The sequence below is a fragment of the Natrix helvetica genome (genome assembly GCF_964273705.1).
Source record: "Natrix helvetica genome assembly, chromosome: 4".
In the NCBI taxonomy this organism is placed as follows: Eukaryota; Metazoa; Chordata; class Lepidosauria; order Squamata; family Natricidae; genus Natrix; species Natrix helvetica.
The window spans coordinates 53,937,449-53,963,797 of NC_138550.1; the positions used below are offsets into that span (position 1 = coordinate 53,937,449).

General features: G+C 36.9%; 1 protein-coding gene across 3 annotated transcripts in view; it reads right to left on the reverse strand.

Annotated features, from left to right (window-relative positions):
- Nucleotides 1-26,349, reverse strand: part of RUNX1 (RUNX family transcription factor 1) — a 201,347-nt gene that overhangs the window by 34,198 nt on the left and 140,800 nt on the right. For all 3 annotated transcript variants that reach the window (XM_081951300.1, XM_081951301.1, XM_081951302.1), the window contains 2 exons: nucleotides 22,438-22,542; nucleotides 7,432-7,623 (listed from right to left, as the gene is read on the reverse strand). In XM_081951300.1, coding sequence (XP_081807426.1) covers nucleotides 7,432-7,623; nucleotides 22,438-22,542 — 297 coding nt within the window. The remainder of the gene's footprint in view (nucleotides 1-7,431; nucleotides 7,624-22,437; nucleotides 22,543-26,349) is intronic.

Here is a 26,349-nt window from a genome sequence, read left to right on the forward strand (position 1 = left end):
GTTGTTCTGAACATCTAGTAGCATTGTCTTGTCAACTTAGTTTGTCCCATATAGTTCACAAAACAGCCTCCAGGCATCAAGATCTCCACATTATCTCTGGCTCAATCAGAGATTTCACAACAGACACAAATGGCTTCATTTCTACAACCTAAAACAACTGAAGAGAGTTCAAAGGACTTATCTGTTGCCCAAATGTTTCAAACTATCATGAAGGGACAAGACGAACTGAAAAAACAACTGGCAGATTTAAACGAACAGCTCAGAGAAATGCAACAACAAGCAACACAAAATAAACAGAGAATAGGTGTGTTGGAGGAAGACACAGCTGGGCTGAGGGAGGAGGTCAAGATAGTCCAGAAGGGGAATAGAGAATTTGAAAACCTTACGATAAAGATGGAATTTGAAAAAATGTCTTTTTTTCTTAGATTTCAAAACTTACCAGAGACAGAAAATGAAGATCTCAAGGAGATCATGGCTACAATTTTAGCAGAATATATCAAAAGAGATAAAGAACAGCTGTGGTGGGATATTGATTTGATTTATAGGATCAATTCAGCTTATGCTAGAACACACAATGTTCCAAGGGAAGTACATGTTAAATTCCTTAGAAAGACTACAAGAGATGAGGTCCTAGGAGCTCAAAGGGTGGGACCATTAAAAGATAAAGATAAAGAAATAACCATTCTTAAACAAATCCCGAAGAAAGTAAGAGACAAGAGGAAGAAATACTCCTTTTTATCAAAGAAATTATATAGTAAAGGAGTTTGGTTTAGATGGTTATTGCCAGAAGGAATGTTGATTTTCTGGGAGGGCAGTAAAATTAGAATTAACACAGTTCTGGAGGCAGAGGCCTTCATAAAAAACACAGGGCCTTTCTAGATGGAACAGGGGACACTACACAAGATATGAAGGAGGAGGGAGCCGTGGCCCTGCCAGAAGATAGGGGGGAGGAAGCAATATTGAAAAGACTCAGGTCACAAAAATAAGTTTTGAAACATTATTGCAATTGTTGTTACAATGTAATTGTTGGAAGTGACATATAAGATGATTGAATATATTGTTGATATAATGTAAAACAAAAAGCTGCCAATGTTTATCTCTTAACTTTTGATCCTTTTTTTCACTGTAAAAGTTGTAAGATTTGGGGGGACTTCTACCTTTTGCACGATGTAGCTGTCAAAAAATTTTGTACCTATCTACCCCTTCCTATAAATATTTGTAAAAACCAATGAAATTCTTTTGAAAAAAAAGATTCATCACTGAAAGGAAAATATCCAAATGCTCAAAGACGTTTCAGATAATATTACAATCAGAGGTGGGCTGCTATGGGTTCGCCCGGGTTCAGGAGAACCCATAGCTAATGTTATGGATGGTTTGGAGAACCTCCAAATCCCATCCCTGGCTGGGAAAAGTTCCCATGTCCTGATGGTCTGCCTTCCCAATCACTCCCAACAGGAAGCAGACCACACTGAAGAATGTTGCTGTACAATAATTTGATGATGCAATAAGGATGGAGAAGTACTAAAATGCCCTTATTACATTGAGTTGAGTCAGATTCTCTAGCTCCATTGGCAATCCACATACCACTTCAATTGCTTCATCTCTGGGGGGTCCTTAGTAAATCAAGGAATTTCCCAAGATCTTCTGACAAAAGCTGCTTCAGAGCAACATGCCAAATATCTGGGTGGTTTTGTAATTCTAGAGGTCAATAGGCACTTAGTGAGTAAAGTCTACCAGATTGCTAGGAAAATTCTCAAACGCCATCTGGAAGGGATCCAGATTCATAAGACATCTAAGGAAGTACTATTTTAATACACAATTTTAACATGAATTATAATCTTCAGTAAGATCCTTCGGATAAAAGGAAAGCTATAAATACTTTTAAGTAAGTAAATCCACTAATAGCAGTGGCTCATAACCACCCATAAGACATAAGAGAAAGATGAAACCCTAGCAACAAACACAGTTTTAAAAGGTGGGGGAGTAGTTGCTGCTGACAGGAATTAATTTACAATTTATTTTTGGAAAAAGTTAATATATATTTTTAATTGAAATGACTTTATGAACATGCCAATGTGGTGTTATTGGCAACAGTATGAATGTAATTTGCCATTACCTTCTTCTGGATTGCTTATCAACACTCTAGTCTAGCTTCCTTGTGGGATTTCCTGTTGGTCTCTCATCATGGACTAAATACTAAGTACTAACTAAGTCCAACTCTCCTTAACTTTCAGAGGTCAGTCAACATTGGTTAAACTCTATCACCACAATATTTTACCCTGAAAAGATTAGTTACGAGAAGTCTGGACTAAATGTCACTATACCCATAAAACACTGGCATTAACCATTTCTATAAGATCCAAACAGATTTCAAAGTTAAAATATATAAGTCTATCAGACTATGATAACAATACTTTTAAAAATTTCTTGTACATTATGCCAGTATGGTCCTTCACTTCATGAGAACTATGATAAAGATGGATGTTTTCAACAAAAAAATATGATATCAAAGAAAACATATCTTAAACAAAGCTTTTTACACTTGGAAGGAAACAAGAAAAATATAAGTATAAACTTTCCTCTTTTTCTGATAAACTGATCAACAAATAATCTGCCTTATTCTTTTAGTAAAATGGCGTTTTAGTTCTTCTTGTGGAAGTTCTGGCAAGCATTTTTTGAGTCAACACTCCTTACAAAAGGTTTGGTTTATCCCTTTACATTCCTTTACAATAAAAAGAACTAGGGATTAAAATTCATTTAACATAAGAGGGTAGGGAGGAGTTGTTTAATGTACTTATTCTTAAAGTCAATAGGTTGTTAGTTGGATAAATTTTCAGTTCATTTTCTTCATGTAAAAAAATGACAAACATTTATTTAAAAAGGAAGCGCTGGAATAATAGAATTATTTAAAAATGATTTTGGAGCTTAGAAAATGCTCTAACTCTTCCTCTCTAATATCAGAGTAATATTTATGTCTGAAAGAAAAGAAAAGCATATAACTAATTCAGTTTTTTTATAGAGTACTTTAGGCTGGATTCTGTATCACTGTCATTCAGTTAAACTTGCTAACCTATTCCATACACAAACATAACATCCATAAACAAAACAAATATAAAATAGTTGGAGCATCCATGAAAGATTATTATTATCCCAGAGTAAGTAATCTAATTTACACCAATATCTTCATAGCCCTTTTTTAATACGACAAATTACTATTTTTCCTGATCTGAGTAGTTGTTTGTAAACTAGTAAATGTTAAAAATCTATTTCATAAGCAAGGATATTTATTTTCTTTCTCCTCTGTGAAGCTATAGGCTTTAAATTTCTAAATAGAGAGAAACATGTCCTCTTATGTACAAAATGAACCATATTTGTGGAAGTCAGCAAAATCTGGTTATTAAGCTGCATGAGCCTATTTTTATAACAAAACTAAACTAAACCTGTTAGAAATCCAAAGTTTTTTTTTACATTTTGTGGTATCAGTTTCCCAGCTTGTGAAAGACCAGAAGGAAAAGTAGATTAAAAAGCAAATAATATACTCTCATAAGATCTTTCTGCACTTATAACCAACCATGGCACAAATATGCCTCTTTGTTCTGCTATATCTTACAATGTTCTTTCATATTATTCTCAGTCTCTTCTAGATGCTAGCTGGTTAAGTGTGAAAGTGTTATTCTGATATAGTTTTTGCCAACAATACCCATTGGCATATGTAACTAACCACTTTGTCAGCTTGCAATCAGAAGATTCCTGGTCCATTGAGCAGTTTAGACTAGATTAAGCATGTCTTGGTCTGGTCCCTAGACCTATCGTCTAGGACAAGTCAGGCTGGAAATTGGGAGAATAACCGGTCTGGTTTTGAAGAGAAGTTGCATTAACAGGGGGATACAATCAAGATCAAGGAAGGTACCAATACCACGCGATAAAGCCTTAGTAAAACCCCACCTAGAGTACTGTATCCAGTTTTGATCACAACACAATAAGAAAAATGTTGAGACTCTAGAAAGGGTGCAGAGAAGAGGAACGAAAATGATTAGGGGACAGGAGGCTAAAACATATGATGAAAGGTTGAAGGAATTGGGCATGGCTAATCTAATAAAGAGAAGGACCAGGGAAGAGATGATAGCAGTGTTCAAATGGTGTAGGGTCTGCTGGATGGGGAGGTGTTGGACTAGATGACCTACAAGGTCCCTTCCAACTCTGTTCATCTGTATCTGTATTAATTTGGATCAGTCCAGCCATCTAACCAGGAGGAGGGGGGAGGAGGAAGAATACTAAACTCATGGTGGTTTATGGGAAAGTCAGAAGTCTCTTCATCCCTCTATGCTATGCAACCTTATCTGCCCTCATTAGCTGGAAGGCTTAACAACTATAAATAAAGTTATTTATTTATTTATTTAGTGTATGGCATCTATAGAGGTCATGCAATCACTGATATACAAATTTAGTTTAAATAAAGTATCAGCAGATAGAAAGAAAGAAAGAAAGAAAGAAAGAAAGAAAGAAAGAAAGAAAGAAAGAAAGAAAGAAAGAAAGAAAGAAAGACAGAGATATTGATAGATAGGTAGAGATAGAGATATGTGGATGATACAATATAGGAGATAAAATATTAAATTAAGATGAAACTATAATTAAATCAGCATAATATGGAACCATAGCACTGCAATGGGTTGGATGTTATAATTCAATATCTAAAGAATATCTAACTGTTTCTAGTGCGGATGTGATGAGATCATCCCAGGTGTCTTGGAATTTCCTGATGAGACATTCTTGAAATATATGTGCTATAGTTCTTCCGGAGTATCACAGTCACATTGCAGGCTCTCGCCGATTCCTCACTTAAAGAGCTTTGCCTTAGTTCTGTCCTGTCCTATCCTGATTATATTCAGGTGGCTCCATATTTTTGGGGGAAACTGCCTTCCTGGAAATTGTTTTGTTGGATCTGTGTAATCTGTTTGGTTATAATTATTAAAAGTTGTCCATCTTAATCACCATTCTTCATCTAGATCGTAAGACTGTGATATGTTATCCCAAATTGGTTTCCTAGACTTAAGCCTGGTGAGAGGTAGAGAGTACATATTTTTATATCTATTTTATGTATTGGAAGATCTCCAGGAGTTCATAGCATGTTTATCTTATACCACTTTTGGAAGCAGTATGGACTTAAGGGTTCCAGATAATACTCTCATGGTGTCATTAAGGTGAACATCAATCCTATTGGTATGACAACTTCTTTCCCATACAGGTGCACAGAAGGCAAGTGACAGAAGAGAACAGCTCTTTCAAAATGCCATCCCTGATGCCAAGGATCAGCTGATCCATGAGATCAGGGACCTGTTGGATAAGGAAACATACTGCTTTCACTTGTTTCCTCATCCAGCCCAGTCAGGTGGCAGAGTTGCAGTTGAACAGGACAACTGGCTTTTGCTTGCTACAGTAGGTCTTTGATGTGCAAGATCAAAAGATTATTGAGAAAGCTATTGTATCTTCCTTTCAGTCCACATAGGCAAAGACGAAGTGAATTTTGGTATAGTTAAACCTGTGATTACTCAGCTAGTAATTTAACTTGATTTTAGTTCTGTGAACTCATCACTTTTTGAGCAATTCTGACAAATGGCTGCACCTATAGTCATTATAGTATAGCCATGTACCATTTACCAGTATAACCATTTACCATAATGACTGCAGATCACAGCAGTCTGTGTTTGGTGTAGGATACTTGCAGACCCGTGACACTCAAAAGAGGTTAGGACAGATAAGTCAGTCCTATCAGTATTCTATACTGTCCAATACAGCAAATGTGCCAACACTGATTTTTATCTAATGCTCAGAGGTAGATTCCTAGTCCCCAGAAGGAGGCCTTTCTGTTTTTCAGTGTGTTCTTCCCCATACTTCAGTTCAATATTCTCTGCCTATTTTTATGAACTGGTACAAAACTAAACCAATATAATTTATTCTGTATCAAAGGATGAATCTTATTCCTTTCATTTTTGTAAAAAACATGCTATCCTTATTACAAATTTGTTAATCATGTATATGTTTAATAACTCTGCAAATTACAATTCAATATTAGGTTATTTAAGATATTTATTCATCTATTTAAAGTTTTAAAATTGTTATTCTGGGCATAAATATTTTAATTTTTATACATTACTATAGCGTCAGAGAAAAGCTGACTGCAAAGACAATAGCTAGATAACATATGAATGTATTCTTAGATATAGAACATAATAAAAAACTAGAAAATGAGTTTTGTTATTAAAGCACATCAGATTTTCATCAAATTTATAGAGAAGTAAATTTCAATAACATCGGTGGATCTTAACTGTTAGATAAATACAAATGAAATTAAGCTGTTGCTCAGCAAGAAAGTGATTGATTAGATCAAGAGTAAAAAATATATATCTGGTTTTCCTTATATTTTGAACTATAATTCCAAGTATCACTATGCTGAATAAAATTGATGAGTGATAGTTAGCAACAATTGCACCACCACAGGTTCTTTGATGGAACATTTTTGCTTTTACTGCATATTACCTTCGCAAATTATGCTTGCATATTACTGCAAACAAATCAAGTTGCAATCCAGAAACTTAGTAGCAAAAACATGTATGTTCTTTTGAAGCAAACTCAAATGTACAGCAAATGTACCTGTTCTTTATAAATTCAAATTTATTTCTTCCATTAAAATGGAATACCTTTAAATATACGTTCTAAGTGAACAAAAATAAAATATTCATTGTCATGTATCTATTAAGGATGACATTTTCCAAACCAAAGAAAATGTTTTGAAAGAATTCATAGTTCTTCTGAAGCATTCTGAAATAAAGCAGATTGTAAACCAAAGAGTATAACACTGAGAAAGTCTAGATGGGAATCTTCAGATTAATCCCTGTTTACAAACAAATTATGCTCTAAAGACAACTCCTGAAGTTTAAGAGAAATGCCCAACATACAGTATATATTTCACAGCCACTGCAAACTTCCCCCCAATGCAAATCTATAGAGATGCCTCCATTATTTGTACATGGGAAGATAAAAATCTACACCCCTAATGTAAAATAATATGCCATTGAATCATAAGGATGACCATGAGAGAATGGGATCACCTTTGAATTCAATAAAATATATGTAAAACAATATGTGAATATCTTGTTTGTCTGTTACTATTCTTAAAACAATGCAATCTATGATATGAATACTCACCTTTTTAGTTAGAAATCTTTTGTTTTTATAAAAATAATCCTCAAAATATTGAATTAATTAAAAATAACACTGTTGAGCTACTATATTAAAAGTAAAAACATTAACTTCCTTTTATGTACAAATGCTTGAAACAAATATTTGATCACTCCTGATCTTTCTGAAGTGAAGTAGCTTTCTAAAGAGAATTTGGAACTAGTGATTGAAATTGGAATTTGGAATGCTTACCCTGAATCTGACTCTGAGGCTGAGGATTAAAAGCAGTTGTGTGGTTCAAGGAAGCTCTTGGGTTAGGTGCTGGGGCTGGATGATGTGGGCTAACCCTTATAGCTGTGCGACGCAACTGTTCCAGTTCACTCAGGCGCTCTGAAAAGGACAAACTTCCAGTCTTTGTCTGCTCATCCAGTTTCTGACGATGTCCTATTGTGGAAACATTGTGGGTGGAGAGAGAAAATGATATTTACAGAAATTGTCTTATTGACATACACAACCTGAGGCTGTATATAATTATCCATTACAGCACTCAGAAAACCAATGGTATGTTCCACATTGCATAGGCACGATATCAAACAGTCTAACTAAAATCCTACATTTCAATGGAAGTAAGACTAATTTAAGATGGATTGGAGTAGAAAACTTGATCCTATAGAGGAATGCATACATAACTCAACACACACTGTACATTATAAAGGGTCTAACAAAGACTACACATGCATATCGTACTTATCAGGTGATAATAGACGTTTTATGATTAAAAATTGTCACGTGAAATATGAGACTTTCATCGCTTATCCTCTCTATTAATTTATTTAGTTTTTGCTAAACATTAAAGACATAAAGTAATATACTTTATGGGATTCTTGTCTGGCATTATTTTTTACTCCATACCATTCTGTTTTAAATGTATTTCTCACAGTTATTAATCTTCATCAGGGTAGCTGGGGAAGACTGCTACTGTACTTCCAAGAGATAAGTTGCATTTAGTTTTTTTGTGAAGCTCAAGAAAACATCATGGAAAACATCAAGAATCTTGCTGATTCTTATGTGAAATAAATTTATTGTATTTTATTCTTTTGCCCATTAGAGTTTTAATTCAGATTTAAGACTGCAAACAATCATCTGTAAAAGTTAAGTATATTCCGCAGGTCTGGGTTGCAAAAATCTAAACCTTCATTAGGGTTCCAGAAATTTTTAACCCAATAGAGCTATTCTTTCACACACACACACACACAAACACATTTTCATGAAGATAAGAATTTAGCAAAATTGAGAAAAATGTACTTAAAAGCAATGTCTAGTAACTGAAATTAAATTTTACAACTTGTGCCGAAGTTCCAAATTTGAGCAATGTATCTCTTCTTTGTTCTGTCAGACTCTTTGGCACAGACTGCCAGAGATAGCATTATAATGAGCTATCAATTATTTCTGGAATGAAAGGAAAGCAGGACATATCCAGAACTGGAAATGAATTTAATATTGCATCCATTAATTTATACAACTTCCCTATTGCTCTTGCAATAAAAAAAAAACAGCCCAGAGACAACCCTTTCTTCTGTTAATTTTGTAGTTCAAATGGAAATCATGTTCGTTATGTACAGCATATCCAGAAACACAAATCAGAGTTTGAATTAAAGATTTAGGTTCTTCATATAATTGTCTGAATGTAAATATCTTTATTAATGTACACGTTGTGTACATAGACTCATAGTTAAAAATAAAAAATAAGTTAGTAAGTACCTTAGTTAAAAATAAGATAATAAGTACTTTCATTAAAAATAAAAAAAATACAATAATACAGAGTTTATTACCAGTGCTAACTTTTGAAAGGCATACATAATGTGATATTGTTTGGTTTCTATTTCCTAGCTTGTATATACCTCTCCTTCTCTCTGTCTGCAGTCATCCATACAACACATGGAGCATACCCAGCATAGAATACACAGTAGTTAAGATAACATTAAGGTATTTTTAAAAACATGAAGCACTTCTAATGGACTTCTTGACAACATTTTTCACAAGAGTCCTATGTCTGTGCAAGTAAAGTGTATAAATGCGATATATATGTATTGATGAGAGGTGGTATTCAGCAGATTCTAATCAGTTCTGGAGAAGCGGTAGCGGAACTTTTGAGCAGTTCAGAGAACCAGTAGACACCACTTCTGACTGGCCCTGCCCCCATCTATATGCTATCTCACAAGTCCCAGCTGATTGGGAGGAAATGGGGATTTTTCAGGAACCTTCCCCTGGAGTGGAGTGGGAATGGAGATTTTACAGTATCCTTCACCTGGAGTGGGGTGGGAATGGAGATTTTACAGTATTCTTCCCCTGCCATGCCACCAAGCCACACCCACCAAGCCCTGCCACGCCCACCAAGCCACTCCCACAGAACTGATAATAAAAAAATTGAAATCCACCACTAGTATTGATAATTTAATGCAAAAATTTGAACAATCTGATGCAATACAAACATGTTGTGATATTTCAGTCATTTAATAATAATAACGTATTAATTTGGAACTCTCAGAAAGGTGTTGTAGCAGTGGTGGGTTTCCATTATTTTTACTACTGGTTCACTCGTGCACGCATGCTTGCACGCAACGCTTCTGCGCATGCACAGAACCGTCTGGGCAGGTGGGCGGAACCTCCCACCACCGCCACTACCGGTTTGCCCGATCTGGGCTGAACAGGGAGCAACCCACCTCTGATTGTAGTACCTTGTTACTATCCTTTCAGTGCTTACTAATTTTTCTTCAGTTTGCAAGGGTAAAATATTTTCTTTTAAATAGCAGTCTAGATATAGAAACAATACTATTAAAAAAGTCATATAAAGCAGTGAAGTATCCTTTGAACTCAGTTCCTAGTGTTTACATAATGTCATCTCCACTTTTTTTTTTTGCTTTGTTTTTTGCAGCTAGTTTGCCATAGCCTGATTCCACCGGATTTGTTGGTAAAAATAACGAGAATGCAATATAAGACAATTGTGATAATGACACATTCTGCAATATAGATACATTACAGAACTTTGTTTTTTTTTAAAACAACAACCTGAAATCCAAAACTGCATTCTATCCTAATCTGCTCCCTGTCAAGCATGCCTCCCTCAGTAACCAAGAAAGAAACCTCTCAGTCCAATGGTTGTGGAATTAAAAGTACTTTTACTGGTCATGAATAGATAGCAGCGAAGTAAAGCAAGGTCTGAGGCAGAAAAGCGTGAAATCATACATATCAAACTTTTGCCCAGCCCCCTCCCTCCAATTGTGCACCCCCACCCCATTGCCCAATCTGCAACTCCCTTAGGTGTCATGTGGGTTACATCTCCAAGTAGCATCATCCAGTTGGTATGCAGGACGGTTGGCCTTGACCAGGTCCAAACATCGGCCATCAGCATGCGCAGATGATGGTGAGAACAAAACTCCCTGTTTGACAAATCCTCCTGTACTAATTATTCCCATCCCAAATACCATGCCCTCCCCCCCGCTTCCATGACAGCCAAAAACAAGCAAAAGAAGCAGAGGCTGACACTCCCCCCCCCAAATTAGATATTCTGAAAAATAAAAATGCTTATTCAGTTTATGAAATCCAAAAAGAATGCCTCATGTAATGTAGTGATTAAGGTACTTGAGTGCTACTTTTTCTCAACTTGGCCTAATTCAAGGGTTGCTGTTACAGGGATTAAATGGAGGGAGAAGCCCATGTAAGCTACCCTGAGTCTTGGAGAAGAGTTGGGCTGTAACATTGAAAAACAAATAGCCATGAATAACAACTGATTAAGTAAAATAAAAGTTGCACATTCACTTAAGTCAAAGTTGTGTTAGTAGGCCTTGGAAATGTCTAAAAACATATATTCACTTGACAGTTAAACTAATTTCCAAAATCCCTCCCTCTTCATATACATAAAAGATTTTACCTAAAGCAAATATTAAAACTAATCAAATTTAAGTATATGTTGTATCACCTTATTCTACTCACTAACTGTACAGCTACAAAAATAAAATAAGACTATAAAAAGCAATCTGTTAGCAATACTAAAATTCCATCTGAAGAAAATTGTTTCCTTTTCAGCTTCTATCTATCCTGTTTCCAGTGTTCAGAGTATGGTCACCCTCTCTTCTTGGAGAGCTCCCAAACTCAGTACTACACACATTAAAAAGGGGGTGGGAGAGCAGACCTGTCTAATTGCATTTTCCTCCTTCTCTTAGAAACCATCTGGCGAAATAAAATTCCAGGCAGACCTGCAAAGTTTGCTCTCCATCCAAACTCTAATAATCCATTCTGGACTTCTCCCTGCAGACTATTAGCCAAAATGCTACATATTTTATATCAGCAAAGTACTATATCATCCATAACATTACCGGTTTATTGCCAGTAAGAATTTCCACACCAAACTTTGCCCAAACTTTGGAAAGCTATTTGTTTTATCGACGCTAACTTGAACTGCAGAGAATAAGGAGCCAAATTCCCAGTTCCACTAAAGCAGCTGCAGGTTCTGTAGCACCAAAAATCCCCTTACATTTTTGTCCACTCAAAACAACAACACTGCAGCAGCCACCCACCATTTTGAGTGTATTGAGAGGCTCAGAGGTGGGTTGTGCCCGGTTTGGCCAAACTAGTAGTGGAATTCAGGCCTGGGTCGCAGAACTGGCAGCGACCCAGGCCTGTCCGCCCCCGAACTGGTTCCCCCACTGCTGCTGGGCCACCATCATTTTGGTTTTTAGTAACTGCACGTGTGCAGTTCACTGTAAATTGTTCTGCGCATGCAGAATTGTTCAGACTTTACAGGAACTCAAGCTCAGGAGTTAAGGGGAAAGATGCAGCAAATTTTCTATCCACAGAGCCACAGCATTGTAAAGCAAACAAAAATACAAAACAGGAGGCAGAGTTCCTTTACAGCAGTGTCAATACAAAGCAGCTCTTGGAGGTCTTGGAGCAGAAGCTGGAGCAGAAGCTGCTCTCAAACTAGAAAAGAATCCCCATGTAGAAATGCCCATAACAGCAGTCATAACAGTAGTGCTAACATCAACAAGATTGAGTTAATACAGAAAACACAAAACCTTCTGTAATCTGTGTGCGCATGTAAACACATGAAATAAATTCCAGCATGCAGAATTTTATGGAGGCAGGCCAATTTCCCTGATGTGAAACCCTTCAGCAGATTGCTGACAAACAGCTATTCCTCATCTTTTATTTATTTATTTGATATATTCCCTGTCTTTTTACATTAGGGCCACTGATGTCATTCATTGTGGTAGATGTATGTCTACAGCTATCCTTAATAACATAACAGAAGTACTTTATTTCCAACCTGCCTTTGAGGAGTTAAAACCAGTTACTAACCAAACTGTGTTAAATCAATAGGCACTCTAGTAATGAAAAGATCCTCTATTCTGTTGCTCATGCTTGCCCTGAGTCATCAAAACTTTGCTTAACAAATGGGATGGTGGGAAGAAAAGTAGATTTTTCTTTTGCTTGAATGTTTACCCTTACAACATGAACCAAAATAACCTTGTGATAAAACTAGTGACCTTTCATTTCTTTGAAATAAATGTGTTTACATTTAAAGTCTAGAGTGGCTTGTTTAAGAAAAATAATTTTCAGTCTTTTCACTGTTCAAACACTTCATTAGAGACAAGCAAGACTTCAATTTTATTCATTTCTTTAATGGTTCTGTTTAATCTTAAGCAATATTATACCTTTCCCTGCCTTTTTCTTTATAGCTGCAAGGAGATATAGTAAGCTACTATATAGAGTTTTTAAAGCAGAGTCAGAAGAATTTCCAAACAGCATACAGGCAGTTATTCTTCCCCTTATTTTTTTTGGCTTCATATGAACAGCACAGAAGGAGTCAACTAGTATTAATTTCCAACGGTGAAGTGGTATGGTCAACCCAAACAGTCAGTAGCAATATTGAAAAGACAGGGTCAATGAGTAAGAAAAAATAGTCCAGATGCATGGGATAAACCATATGTTTTCTATTTTGTCAATATAAAAATATTATTTCTTACTAACTTATCTTAGAAAATCTGGTGAAACTATTTCTCTTGAAAATGCAGATGATGAGTCATAAAATCTTGTGCAGCTGGCCAACCAAACTAAAAGAAAATTACTTTCATCTCCAGTTTTACCACAATTTCCATTGAGTTCCTAATCTCACCATTTATGTGCTATGTCGGTGGTTCAAGATGGCAGTTTTGGTAATTTACATTTTACTAAACTCTGCAAAGCTCTATATGTCCCAAATGTATGACATTTTCACATAAAGGCTTATTTATAGAGTAGAATAGGGTAGAGTACAGTAGAGTAGAGCAGCACAGAACAACAGAGTTGGAAGGGACTCCTTAGCCCAAACATAGCTGAACTATTTGCTGTAGTTCCGGAGGTTATTTGGATTGCTGATGAATCAATGTGGTTTGCACAAGACCTTGAAAAGTGTACTCTTCCCCTATGAACTGAGCACATATTTCTTCTGTTCACGTGAGATGTTTTGCTGAGTTGAAGCTGAGGAGATAATTTCACTTGAGGAGGTCATCTACAGCTCAAAAAAGAATGTGCACATTCTGTTTATATTTTTCCTGTTAAATTTTCAGTCTGATTGAAAGACAGGATTTATTGGGGTTTCTTTTGCATTGAACTTTGGTTAGGATGAGAGTAATGTCTTGGTTCTAAACTTTCTTAGGATATTAAGTGAAATAATAATTGTGGCAGTGTCAATTTGTTAAATTCTGACATTTGCTCAGCCACCTGAAATCTGACACAACATCATGAATGGAACTTATTTCAGGATACAAGGAACGGGATAACCTGAGCAAATGATGAATGAGTTGCCTGAATCATGCAAGATGAACTGAAGGCACAGTCAGCACATCACATTATGAAGTTAATAAAGTTGTGAACATGATCTTAGGTTATACCAAAGGTGGGTTGCTGCGAGTACGGCCTGCTATGTCCATACTGGTAGTGGCCGGGAGCAGCTGAGAGTGTACCAGTACGGTGGCTCATTTGGCCCGCCCATCTGCCCGTGCTCTATAGCTGTTTTTATGGCAAACGGCAAAGTGCGCACACATGCACAGCGCAAGTCAGGCACGTGCACAAATAGAATGGGTGAGCGGGTGATCAGCTTACTGGTAGTGACAGTAGAAGCAACCCACCACTGGTTTATACAGTAACAGAGACATACAAATCATGCAACTATTAGGCTCTTTTTCTCACTTATCTGTAAAAAAGAAGCAACACAGATACAAAAGACCTGCATCATTAACAGAATAAAGGAACAGAATAACAGAGTTGGAAGGGATCTTGGAGGCCTTCTACTCCAACCCCCTGCTCAGGCAGGAAACCCTATACTATTTCAGACAAATGGTTGTCCAATCTCTTAAAAACGTCCAATATTGAGCATTCATAACTTCTGGAGGCAAGTTGTTCCACTGATTAATTGTTCTAACTGCCAGAAAATTTCTCCTTAGTTCTAGATTGCTTCTCTCCTTGATTAATTTCAATCCATTGCTTCTTGTCATGCGTTCAAGTGCTTTGGAGAATAGCTTGACTTCTTTAACTTTAACTTTATTTAAATTTATAAACCGCTCCCTCTCCCCAAAGGGACTCGGGAGTCTTCTTTTTGGCAATCTCTGAGACATTGGAACACTGCTATCATGTGACCCCTAATCCTTCTATTCATTAAACTACACATACACGAACTGGGTATGTGTACCAGTTCGTGTATGTGTAGCCTTTTAATGTGTTTTAGCCTCCAATCCCCTAATCATCTTTGTTGCTCTTCTCTGCACTCTTTCCAGTGTCTCAATATCTTTGTTACATCATAGTGATGAAAACAGGATGCAGTATTTCAAGTGTGGCCTTACCAAGATATTATAAAGTGGTATTAACACTTAACGTGATCTTGATTCTATCCCTCTGTTGATGCAGCCTAGAACTGTGTTGGCTTTTTTGGCAGCTGCAGCACATTGCTGGCTCATATTTAAGTGATTGTCCATTGGACTCCCAATATTTCTCTCACAGTTATTATTATTGAGCCAGGTACCACATATACTGAACATGTGCATTTGGTTAAAATTGCTACTAATCTGTATCCTAAAGTCCTTGGCTTGGACAGACTGTTTCAAAATTGTCCAAATGCTCTGTCTGAAAATCCATTCCTTATTATTTCTCTTGAAAATGGCACTAGGATCTATTTGGACTGCTTCATTGTGAATCTGTAGAGCTCACAGAGAACAAATAGCCAAACAAGCAGTCAGACCAAATTGTTCTTTTTGTCAATAAGCTTGGAATGGAGTCCTATCAGTTAATAATTTCTCAATTACTAGCCAATAATTGAGTCATCCTCCCATACTGATTGTTTCACACAAAAACGTTTGCCCTGTCCCTCTTTAAAGATAAATAAAATAGTAAACTGTTACTGCTTCTCCTTCACATGGTGAGAAAGCGTCTCATGACAACAACCAATTATGTAGACTGAGAAATTAGGCATGCAAAAGGGGATGTGCTAGGCATCTCCTCTAATGACAGCACATATCACCCATTGATCTAAAAATAAAATGCTGTCTTGCTTACAGGTTTCTTTTATCACAGGAAATAGATTATTGGAGGATCTAGTATTAGAGGAGAATAGATTGTCACCATTATCAGGATATTTCAGGAATTGTTCAGGACGATAATTCTGGACAGATACTATATTACCCAACTAGGGATGGAAGCTCAGCTTGAGGTTAAGTGGTGCAGCTGGTGTCTTAGGCAAGTTCGGGGACCTCGCGAGGCCTTTGCAAGGTCCCCGAACTTGCCTAGGATGCCTAGCCGCCAGTAAGCACGGGGGCAGCGGCGGGAGCTTGCGGGCCATGGCTGGCCTCCTAGGCAAGTTCAGGAGGTCCCCGAACTTGCCTAGGATGCATGGCCACCAGTAAGCATGGGGGCAGTGGCGGGGGTGGGGGCGGGAGCTTACATGGGACGGCCGGCATCCTTGGCAAGTTCGGGGACTTTGTGAGGCCTTTTCCATGTCCCGAACTTTCCTAGGATGCCTGGCCGCAACTAAGGGTGGGGGCGGCGAGAAGCCAGCTAGAGCGGCCTGCCACGGCTCTGCACTCTGGATAAGTCTGGGGATTCCTTGAAGCCTTTGTTCCAGTGGATCCCCGATTTCTCCTAGATGGTAGGACTGCCTGGTGCTTGCCTGAGGCCTTTCTTGCCACCCCCCCACCCAGTCCCCAGCCTCGCTTGGATGGCTAAGCTTACCTGCTGCCTGGTCGCCTGCCTGCTCCCTGCATCCATCGCATCAGAGAGCTGCTGATTCTTCCTGCTGGTAAATGACTCGGGTTTTTTTCTTTATGCTTTTAATGTTTTTTTTAAAGGATATTTTATTTATTGTTTATAGAATTCTTTTTAATGACTTTTAGGGAGGGAATGATATTTTTTAATTATTGTTTATAGAATATGTTTTAATGGTTTTTAAGGATTTTTAAAAATTATTTATAGAATATCTTTTTTTTTTAATTAGTTTTAGGGAATTTTTACTTATTTGTTGTTTATAGATTTTTTAATGGCTTTTAAGGAGGGAATGGTATTTTTAATTATTGTTTATAGAATATGTTTATTACAAGAAATGTTATTCCTTTTTGCAAATGTTTTATTTGTGATGCAATATGTTGCTTTTAAGTGTGGAGGTTGGTGCATGGTTTATGTGTCTCAAAGTGGCTGCTTTTCTATGGGCAGGCCAGGTAAGTGCCAGGCAGCTTTGCCAGATTTTGTGTGTTTCTGTGTGATACCTGGTTGTTTAGGTAATTGTAAGGTGGTTGCTGGTTCTGTGAGCTTCCTGGCACTGTCATTTATAATTTCCCACAATGCCTTGATGGTTTTTATTCCAGTGGCTTTGTCTTTCCTGTCCTTAGGGTTAGGGAAAAAAACTGGTTTCATCTGTAGTTTTTTGGGGGGGAAATTGTTATTCTTTTGGTATTTTCCTGGCTGTCATAGTTTGTGTGTGTGTGTGTGTGTGTGTGTGTGTGTAACATTCTGTAATTATCTACACAATAATAATGATCAAGTACTAATAATATTTCCTTATGCATTTTAGTGACCTTTCCTTACATAATTGGTGTTTTCTTTCATACTTTCAGATTTCTAATTTCTGTTTCTGTTAGTTAGCAATTGATAAAACAAATCCCACATGAAAAAGTATTTAAAGCCTTCTTGATTTTAATTGTCAATTTATTCATTCCTGCACATTCTAATATTTATTCATTTTAATATATTTGTTTGGCTGCTGCCAAATATGCATTGTATTCCCTTTGAAATACCCAACAAAATATTACTGGTTTTAAATCCATATCTTGCTTTACCATTGCTTCTAACCATGACACCCCTAACTCTTGAATAGCTACTTGGTCTGTCCTAAATACTGAACCTAATTCATATATTCCTGTTTTTTGAACTGAGGAATAAATTTCAGAAAAAGAAATCTGTATTGCTCTGTGAATCTACCTATGACATTCATTCTTGATCTAACTTCTTAAATGAAAAACTATATCTTTCCTGTTTGTTGGGGGACATCCTTCCTGAAAAGATTGTACATTGTTGGGTGAAAACAGAGGTCCCTTCTGTTACCCGTAGTGTAGTCTTCAGCTTACAACCACAATCAAGTCCAATATTGTTTTATTTCTTTTGCAGTTAGTAGTATTTAACAGGATGAAGAGGCAACAGAGTATGACCGCTAGGACAGTCATCTTTCCTATGTAAGTAGCTGTTTTATTGCTTTGTGTGGTGGTTTCATCCTTAGTGTGGTAGTGCATGCAATTAAAATCTTCCTTTCTGTGTCTCTTTGTGCAGGCCATTCATTGGAGCAAGGTGGTCAGTCTGTGATGTTGAAGACACACAAAAGAACAATCATATTCCTTTTCTATTATTTTGTGTGCTTGTTTCATGCTAATGTAGTACATGCAATTGAAGAGTTCATTTGTGTGTCTCTTCTTTGTGCAGGCCATTCACTGGAGCAAGTATGGTTAGTGATGTAGACATCCGGCAAGGACAGTCATCTTCCTTCTGTAAGTAGATCTTTTATTGTTTTGTGTACTTATTTTAATCTTATTTAAGTAGTAGGTGCACAAAATAATAAATTTCCTTTTTAATATCTTCTTTTTGTGGATCATTCATTGGGGCAAATAATTCAGTGACATCGTCTTGGCCACTCCCTCCCAGTCACATGACTGCCAAGCCATTCCCTCCCAGTCACATGACTGGCAAGCCACTCCCACCCAGTCACATGGCCGACAAGCCACTCCCACCCCAGTTACATGGCCGGCAAGCCACTCCCACCCAGTCACATGGCCGGCAAGCCACTCCCACAAAACAGGCCACACCTACAGAAGAGGTTCTAAAAAAATTTGAAACCCACCACTGATCCTCACCTATAAAGATTGGTTTTTGATTCACTGGTTGCCAGCCAAAGAACTCTAGAAACAAAAAAGACTTTTTGTTGTTATTTTTCTGTAGTGCTACAGTAACATACTCAAAATGGGAGGTGCGGTCTCAGGAAAGGACTTAGAGTATTAGGCTAATGCACACTATGACATGCATGTGACATGGCAGAAAAAAGATTACATTGCTCTCTATGTTAACTGCAATAGGTAGAAATAACAAAGGCAGAAATATTGTATTGCTAAACTGCAGAACTAAAGAAGGAAAACCAGCTTTCTGAATTTAACTCATAAATTCATTTGCATTTACATCCATGCCAGATATTATTTTTTATCCCCCCCCCCTTCATTTCTGCAACATTTTAGTTCATTGACACTGCCACTCTGCAAACAGCCCAGGGAAAGGAAAATATCTGTGCAACTTTCTGTATTTGTCAGTTGGAGTTTCTAGTCACTTTATTTAGTATTGTCAGTTAGTGTCACCTTGAAAAACTTATCAGGTACTTGTGATGAGGAAGAGGGTACTCAAATGAGGAAACATAACTAAACCCTGTTTTAATAATGCAAACTTGACAGCTTGCATAAAGAAAAGCATTGGTCAATGGTTAAAAATGGCCCATTTTTAAAGCTCCACTTTCCTGTATATAAGAATAAAATATTTCACTCTCCTCCTTTCGGTTATGCTTGTTCTGTTATTTTCATTATCAAAGATAGTTTGGAAAGATAGAATATAAGTGATGAGAACAAGTTGAAATAAGGGCTTTAGCTTTTAAAGAACAAGGTAGGATGTCCTCGGGAAGAGGACAACATTAATCTACAAATGAAAATATTGTGAATTTTACTAAATTCTGTCCCCAGCATAGGGCGTCTATAAATTAAAACAAAGAATATTTTCCCCAACGTATCATCAGTTTGAGATTCAAATGCTGGTTATTTGTTTCTCTTAAACATCTATAAAATTAACATTCAGTTCAGAATCTGTATATACACTCATAGGCTACCTGCCAGTTTTCTGCCTCATAACAGTTTTTGTACTCTAGTCTAGTATAGTGGATTATGATCAAGAGGTTTAGAATTGTGCTGATTAAAAGAATCAATGATACAAAATATATTTTAGTAATTGAGAAATGATGTAATTGGAATCAGTGGGAGAAATAGCTAAATAAATCTTGTGCATCTGCTAGATTTCTTGATTTAGAACGTCATTTTCTTCAAAATATTAATCATAGAAAACTATCATAGAATCATAGAAAACTCTATTGAGAGAAAAGTAGCTCCATAACTTTACTACCATGGAAAATAACATCATTCTGACAATTTCTCCAACTCATTCATCCTGTTTGAATGAATGCAATTTTTATGTTTTCAAAATGCACTTTCTTTGAGGAAAAAGTGTGCCATGGGAGAGCTTCTAATAATTTTACATTAAAAGTATTTTAGTTTTGAGTGATCATTCAATGAGCGGAATGGTGAAGCAAGGACCTACACATGGTCTCCTCAGTCCAAGTGCAATATTTTAACTGTTACACCCACTGGCTCTTCTGTTCTTAACTGTAATGGTGTCATTTCCATGAGCACTCACTTCTTTACTCTGCTCATTTTGACTTATCTTACGCTATAGTTGCAACTTCTGCTAAATGTGAGGGAGGAGTAAGCAAAGAAAACCACGAACCTCAACTTACAAGAAGATATTTTGATTCAAATATGAACATTCTACACTGAAGGTAATTATTGTCTTGGGTAATAACAAGGGAACATTGCATAGACTCAGCAATGTATTGACTGGGAGGGGGGAGGAAGGGGTGTTCTAACACTGTGCTTATGTATTTTCTGGATGCATCCCTTGAGATATTATTTATTATTTACTCATTCTTAATTTGGCAGGCATGACTGAGAAAATCTGTGCCTCAGCGGAATAAATTCCATCTGTCTCCTTGAAGTGCTGCCTGCCCTCAACAATTACTGTTTTCTTAACTTGCAGGAGAGACAATAAACTGCATATAAAAGCAACTGCATGTTGTCTGGCTCCCTCACTTCTTCCTTCAGTTCTGTTCCCTTTGCCAACTTTAAGGAGAGGACAAACGGGGCTGTTTTGTTTGTAAAATTAAATTTCCTATGCAAAGCTGAAAGCAAAGTGAGCAGGAAATGCTGAATAATGTGCATGGTTTCTTTTCTTTCATTTTTTTGCATGCAGTGCAGAGTTTGCGGTGAAAAGTTTATCAGATTTCCCCCCATTCCCATCCCAATATAAGCTCCCCTTATATTCTTCTCCATAACTGTGACACATTTAGAACCTTGTGACAAGAATGCAACACCCTGCCCCTCCCCCCCCAGTCATTGGTGACTGCCCTTGGAGACCTATACAAAGTTGCTAAAAATTGCAATATTATATGTCAAAGAAGACTATGAACAGTATCCCTATTACCTTAAATCAACATTAGTTTTTTCCCCTAGATACATGACTTTTAGGTATATCCCTCCAAGCATAGTATTCAAAACATAGCTGCAGTTTTAGCATATAAATGGCTGGTTTTCCAATTTCTATACACACAACTGAGTAACAAGAATTTAACTCTCTATGTACATTAAGTGCAATTAGCAACCCACATATCTCTACTCAGAAATATGGTCCATTAAATTCACAGAGCCTTTGTACCAGGCAATTGTGTATAGCAATGTGTTTAGCACTTACTGATTTAAACACATTACTGTACAGAACATAGTATTGTACTGTACAGAATTCTGTGGCCAAAATCCTCATCCTATGTTTCCTCTTCACAAAGCTTACCATGAGACTGAGAACTAAGTGCATGCCCTGACTTTACTTCCCTCACTCACCAGTACTCTTTGTCCATAATATATATGCAGCATGTGTGTATTTAGTATGGAGCTTTCTCAAATTATATCAGCTTTTATTATTTTTAGAGCTCTAATCTTTATTTCTGAACTAGACATTCCATACCCCATTGGCTCATTGTTTCAGAGCAATTTATTTACGATAAAGGGTGGGCAAAAAACCCCAGCGGGAGCAGGAGTGTTTTCTGAATTCCTTCTGGCTTGCCCATTGAGTGTGATTGTGGAACATTTGGATTTTTTCATTCCCTTCCCTTCTGGCAGGTAAATGGCTACTGCTGGGTGGGAGAAGGAGTGAGGGATTGCAAGACTAGCTGGGAAACTGTCACAGAACATTGAAAATGAAGACTGAGTGACTGCAGCAGCAGCCCAGCAGTGCAACAGCAGCTACTAGCACTGCAAGAGCCATAACTTCCCCAAATTTAATTCCCTTGGGAGTCATAGGTCCTGGATTTTGGACACATTCTGTAAGTTATTCCATTTGAGGTACTTTGGTTCAAAAACTGTTGCCCTATGATGCACTGTTTTTCCCAGTTGCAGATCATGACAGGAGTTTTAATAGTATATAAATAGATTGCACGGACAGGCAAAATAACTACAGAACCCCCTTGATGTAGATATTTTTAAATTTTTAAGATTGGTTTTAAGGTCTCTTTTTTAATTTTTATAAATTGTACAGGGGTTGTTTAATGTGATTTTTACTTATGTGTATGTTTGTTTGTATGTTTTAAATTTATTCCTGTACACCGCCCCGAGTCCCTCCGGGGAGAGGGGGCGGTCTAGAAATTTAATAAATTATTATTATCATTATATTATCTTTCAAATATTGTGAGGCAAAAAGCTGCTAATGGGCAAAAAAAAAAATAGAGAGAGATGGGATCAACAGGATCATTTCTATCCTCCCTTCACTTTATACACTGTATAAAGCTTGAATAATTGAAGAGAGCACCAGTGTTTTCTGAATACTTACTTCTTGGTTCTCGGGGCCCATCCACTGTTATCTTGATAGCTCTGTGGTACGTGGCTACTTGTGGAGGATTCGTGAAGACTGTGATAGTCAATGTGAAGCTCTTCCCTGAAACAGGAAAGAAAAATTTCTATCATGTCTGATTATAATAAAGCATCCTGCACTCTCAATAAGCAGTTTCACAAAATATTCTTTTTTTTTTCAATCTTTCAATTTTATTAACAAACATGTAAAACACACAGACACAAAACTTAGACGTACAACACACTTACACAATGCAATACAAACAGGAGCTTCCTGTTCTTTCTAACAGCAATTATCAATCGATACAGCTCACCTTATATTATTTCCCCTTCTATTATATTTCATACAAAATATTCTTAATTCAGAATAACTGTCTTGAAATTGAAATGGCCTCTTTCTACCACAGATGACTATTCTAATGATGTTTTTTTTTTGAAAGCTTGAAATAACTCTTTCAAATTGGAACAGCATTGCAACAACTAATTTTACCCATCTTTAATTTTAATGTATTTAAATAAAGGACTTTCCTATGTTCCCACATATATTTGGCTTTTTTCTTATAACTTATATAGGTATTATATACCATACCTATAAGCCACCTTTTGGGGTCTTGTTGCATGTTTGAAGTCCCAACATGAAATATAGAAGATAACAGATTGGAGGCAATTAATTTACTCATTATTTAATTTAATCATTATCGGAAGTTAAAGTAGACGACTACCTTAGCACTTATTGCAGGTTTAGAGTGATATCTTGAAAAACTTAAAATGAATGTTCAGAATGATTTTCCCCCAATGCAGAAGTGCCAGACCGATTCGGCCGAGTAGGTAGTAACTTGGCCAGCCATGCCCCCAAACTGATTCTCTTGGCGGCACCATCTTATTTTTTTGTTTCTGCGCATGCGTAGAACCATTTTTATAGCACTGCGCATGCGCGCATAATGCCCGCACACCTTCAGCACATCCTTGAGTGAACTGGCAGTAGCAGCAGCCAGAACCCACCCCTGCCCCAATGCTAATGTATTCCATTGCTATGTATACAAATTTGCCCAGGGAGGTAAAGTTTAAAGTTTTAAGGCTCAGATCTTACCCTGCAGTTCTGTAGTATTGATGATAATCGTTTTATGCCTGCTATTTAATTTGAAAATTAACATCACCATTATCCTTCAAGTCCATGCTTTATCTTAAACAAGGCTATCCTTTTCTGGATCATGCACTAGCAATTAAAGATGTCCATTTTTGCATCTGCTCGTATTCACTGAAAGTGGATCCTAAGTAACCTGAAAATATCATATCCATTCCAATGCTAGAGATTGAAGAAAGGCTGCTTTTTAAAGAAGATATATTTCAATTCCCAATATGTGCAACAATATTAATTAATGATATTAATTTGCTGGAAAAATTACAGCATGCCTAGCACCCTTGGCCACTCCAGAAGTCTCTTATTTTATATAATGAAATACACTAATGCAATTTATCAGTTTGGATCCATAATTCAATCCTTATTTGCATGAGTATTATTTATCAGTCACTGAAACTTCAAAAAGTATGCAACACCCCCCCCCAAAAAAAAACCCCATGTCTTAAGGCATTTATGCAAATACAAAATTTCTCCCTATACCCCTGTCAACGGAAAAGCAGATTCTCAGTTCCTACTATTCTGCTTTCTCTATAATTTCCTTCAGTGCAACAGGTCGTTACTTGCAAAAATAAAGGCGAGAATGTAAGTTAAACAATAAAACTGTAAATATAAATACCATAGATAGTAGATTTGAAGACATGTGGACGGTACCTATTAGTGGTAATAACTTAAGATAGCAAAACCAGAGGTGTCTAGTTTTCTTTATGCATGATTACCAATGACTACTCATTAACCACATGCTGGATAAATCACAAGACCACAAAACTTTAAATTTACATGTCAGTTTGATATTTTTTTAGTTTTTTTAAGTCAGAGTCTAAGACCATTTCATTTTTAACTATGTCTAATTACATATTAATAGAGTTCTATCCAAGATAGATTTTACAACATTGAGCCAATGAATTTCCCCCACCCCCCACATTGGCTAGGGTGTCCTATTTAATAGCTGCTGAAGATCTCTACTATTCTTTGGGAATTCTGCTTCAATTTTAAAAGGTTAGATCGCTAAAATAATTTATTTTAATTGTGGCAAATGCTACAAACTAGACACTTTTTATACCATTCTACCATTTGTTAATAGAAAAGCAAGTAACATAAAAGCAGAATTTTGTTTAAAATCCATATGAAATTACCAGAACTCTCAAGTTTAACAGACTACCATATATGCATATGAACAGATCAGACTAGCTTCTGGCTACAGAATTAACGGTGTGGCACAAACATCTTTGCCCTCTATCACTTAATTACATTTCCTGATTTCCAGGGTCTATTACCTGGGGGAACTATCTCATTCTGCCTAAAGGCAGGGCTGGTTATGCCAACAGAGGAACTTTTGTGAATTCCTTTAAAAATTCAGACAAGCTTGTGCAGTGTTTTGGAAGTCTGTAGAAAAATCTAAGGGCATTGACTTAGATTCATGTCTAGAGAGCCACAGAAATGACCTTGGAGAAAGAATGCAATGGAGGCAGTTAGGAAAACATGAAAGAAGCTTAGGAAAGGAGGAAAATGTTAGAAGGAAACTGAAAATGATCGTGCTTTGAAGCTCTTTGATCTAAGAAGAAAAGAGGTAATACTGTCAGTCTTTCTATTTTCTGTAACACAGATCAATGGTGTTGTCCACCAGTTGTGCCCTTAGTTGGATTTTGAGTCCCTGCACCCTACTCATTTCTCATCTGGATTACTGCAACATGCTCTACATGGGGCTATCCATTTGCAAGCTATACACAGTCTTGGGAGTCCCTAGGGCCATACATATAACCTTGCTGTATGAGCTGCATTGGGTACCAGTTTGTTTCCAGATCCAATTCAAGATGCTGGTTGCTACATTTAAAGCTCTACATGGCATGGGTCCAGGTTATCTAGAGCCAGTTTGATCTAGATCAGTGTTTCTCAAACTTGGCGACTTTAAGTCCTGTGGACTTCAACACCCAGAATTCCCCAGCCAGCTATGCTGGCTGGGGGATTCTGGGAGTTGAAGTCCACAGGACTTAAAGTCGCCAAGTTTGAGAAACACTGATCTAGACTCTAGCGGTTAAGGCACCAGGCTAGAAAATGGGAGATGGTGAGTTCTAGATCTGCCTTAGGCATGAAAGCCAGCCGGGTGACCTTGGGGTTGTCACTCTCTGTCAGCTCTACTCATTTCACAGGGTTGTGGTTGCTGTAGGGAAAATAGGAGGAGGAAGGGGTATTAGGTATGTTATTTATAAAAAAAAATAAAGGTGCATCTTGGCCAATCAGGAGAGGCCAAGGCAAGTCTATGGCAGGAGGTTTCGCAAGCAAGTAGCAGGCTAGAGAAAGTTAGGAACGCTTCAGTCCGCAGTTAACAAGCTAGTGAAAGTGAGGAACGTTTCAATACACAACAGGCAGGATATAAATTAAAAATGCAAATAAATATATGCTAACACATTGATTATGCATCTTTAGTTCTGAATATATTTTAATTCAAAGATATAACTCAATATACGTGGATTTAATTTTGTTTTAGGCTAATATTTTTTTTAAAAAAAAATAAACAGTTGCACTTGCAAAAATGCCAATTACTATAATTTTTCTTTTACAAAACTACGAAATCAAGAAACATATTTATTCACAAAATTGAAAGTTTATAAAGAGTTCCAAGGAAAACTGTTTAGGACTAAGCTAAGAGTTACTTTTTAAAAGCATGCTTAGAAAGAAAGATTCAAGTATGCTTCTTTGATAGAAAGATAAACACACCTGGGCTTTGTTGTAGTTGTCAAAGGCTCTTTTTTG